This window comes from Panulirus ornatus, chromosome 5, assembly GCF_036320965.1.
Source record: "Panulirus ornatus isolate Po-2019 chromosome 5, ASM3632096v1, whole genome shotgun sequence".
NCBI lineage: Eukaryota > Metazoa > Arthropoda > Malacostraca > Decapoda > Palinuridae > Panulirus > Panulirus ornatus.
The window spans coordinates 11,236,864-11,239,238 of record NC_092228.1 but is presented as its reverse complement, the minus strand read 5'-3'; the positions used below and the strand labels follow the sequence as shown (position 1 = coordinate 11,239,238).

The 2,375-nt window shown below is 51.8% G+C and overlaps 1 protein-coding gene across 1 annotated transcript; it reads left to right on the top strand.

Annotated features, from left to right (window-relative positions):
• The first annotated feature begins 225 nt into the window (after positions 1-225).
• Positions 226-1,314, top strand: LOC139746718 (uncharacterized). Its single transcript, XM_071658206.1, has one exon. The coding sequence runs from the start codon at positions 532-534 to the stop codon at positions 865-867; it is 336 nt and encodes a 111-aa protein (XP_071514307.1). The 5' UTR covers positions 226-531; the 3' UTR covers positions 868-1,314.
• Positions 1,315-2,375: the final 1,061 nt, after the last annotated feature.

Genomic DNA, 2,375 nt, shown 5'->3' with positions numbered 1-2,375 from the left:
ATATATATACATAATATCAGGGTAACCTAGAGAGTGCATTGACCTGACCTGACACCAGCCCTTGGTAATGTGTGTGTGGGCCAGCGTGGGGGTGCAGTGTGTATTGTGTAGTATTGTGAATGTGAATGATAGGCCCCGCCCCCCACCTGTTGCTTCGGCCGCGCGCCGCTAGAGGGACGAGCGCCGCCGCCGCCGCCGCCACCGCCACTCGTTGAGCAATCCACCCGCTTTAACGCGACTGGGCTCCTCCGTAATCTCTTGTACCAATTCTCTTATCAATTATTCCTCGTTGGTTACTGATTACAGAGTCAGTTCGAGGGACGACGTAAGCGCAGGTGGTATTAAAAAGAGGAAACTTCATCATCCTCGTGTCGTAGCGGGATTAATAAACGTAAAAAAATACTACGCTTGCAAACCCTAGACTAGATAGCACGGCATCCCTTTGGCAGTTGGGGCGTCTTGAAACAGGTCCGACACCTCGTGTGAGGTTAGTCGGTGTTTGGCTACTGTGACGGTGATGTGTGGCTGGTAATGTCGCTCCTGCTGAACGGTGTCAACCAGCGTATCTCCGACATGGGCTCGCTAGAGATGCAGGAGCTGCTCGGGAAGAAGGACGACCTCATCCACGACCTCGAGGAGAAGCTCAGGCTACGGGAGGACGAGATTACGGAACTAAGGTCGCAACTGGATAAGTTCCAGAGTGTTATCCCTTACGCGACGGCAGGAGCCTCCGCCAGCACCAAGGGCCGGGCCAGGAAGACCAGGGCCCAGGGTATCTCGGCGGAGCCGCAGGCGCTGAAGACTGTGCAGGAGCTGGCCATCCTTAGCCAGACCACCTTCCCAGAGGTCCCCAAATCTGCAAGGTAAGTGATCGACTTAGTGGGGGTGTTTCTGATCACCGAGTGGTGGTAGACCTGCTCTTGCGTTACTCAGATATACGACAGTCATCTGGTGCAGGTCGGATCGCGTTCCTGTTTCATATCGTAAACCCACAGCGCCTCGTAAGTCACCAGAACTTCTTAACGACTCTGTCGTAACTCTTGAGCTGAGTTTTGCGAGTTTGCTGTGCCGTGGGCGACGCCTGTAATGTAACGACTAAGTTCATGTAACGAGACGCAAGTTCTTACGCGGCATCTTGATGTTCCCTCGCTTGTTATCTGTTTTCGTGTCTCTTCAAACACGACGGTGTACGACCCTCCGGTATGATGCTCTGGCCTTTGACCTAAATTCAGAGATATGTCAAAGGTCAGCCATCATACCTCAGAAGTCGTGCTCGGGGGCCGTGCTGTCGTGCCCAGGTGGCGTACCGTCGCACTTGAGGGATGTCCGTAGTCGTATGGTTAAAGGGTTGTCGTGTTGTGCCCAAGGGTTGTGTAGTCGTGCTCTTGGGTCATTTCTTCGTTCCTCAAGGGATGTAGTTTATCGTGCTGAAGGTTGGTTATTCTCGTGTTCAGGTGACCATCTGTAGCGCTTCAAGGATGTATTAGTCGTGCCGAAGGGTTTTATTGTCGTGCTCGAGGGTTGCAATGTCGTGCTCGAGTGACGTACCGTCGTGCGTAAAGGGTCGTGCCGCCGTACTGATAACAAAAGTGTCCCCGAGTTGCGTTACATAGCCGGGACGGCCGTGTGGCTTATGCCATCGTCCTCGCGTGTCGCCGACATGCATTGTGGAACAGATGGCCATTGTTCGACCATGTTCGATACGATTGTCCCCGATGTTGTTTTCATAATTGTATGATGGGTCTTCGACTCCGTGGTGCCGTATGCGCAACTCGCCTCCCTCCCTCTGGATGACTCCCCTGTAGGGGATTCAGTGGTGAAAGCAGTTTGGACGCGCGAAAGAAGTGCATAATACCTAACTAAGCCTGCTGCTCAAGTGTCTAGTGATATGAACGAAATACGAAGATTGGTTGTGGAACGTGAATGAGGTCAGGTCAGGTCAGGTCAGTACAGGCAGTCCAGCGGGACGCTACGTGGCTAGGGGGAAAAAATAAAGATGAAAGAAAATAAAAAAATCTGGGTTTGAGCACTGGTCAACTTCTTTGTATAACAGAGACGAAATTACCTAAGCAGGATGGGGGCCATTGTGGCCGAGTTTACACGATTCGGGCAGGAGCTAAGCTGTGCTCTCTCTCTCTCTCTCTGGGTGAGCGAGACGCACCAATATGCCTGGGTAGAATAGTGATACGGTTGTGGGATGGTGATTCTCAGGGGTGACGCTTTTATGGTCGTTATTGCTGTGATTCTCTGGGGGTGACGGCGCTTTTATGGTCATTATTACTGTGGTTCTCTGGGGGTGACGCTTTTATGGTTGTTGTTAAAAAAGAAATTTGTGATATATCGGAGATTTGCGTAGTTGAGGCCATTCAGGCCAT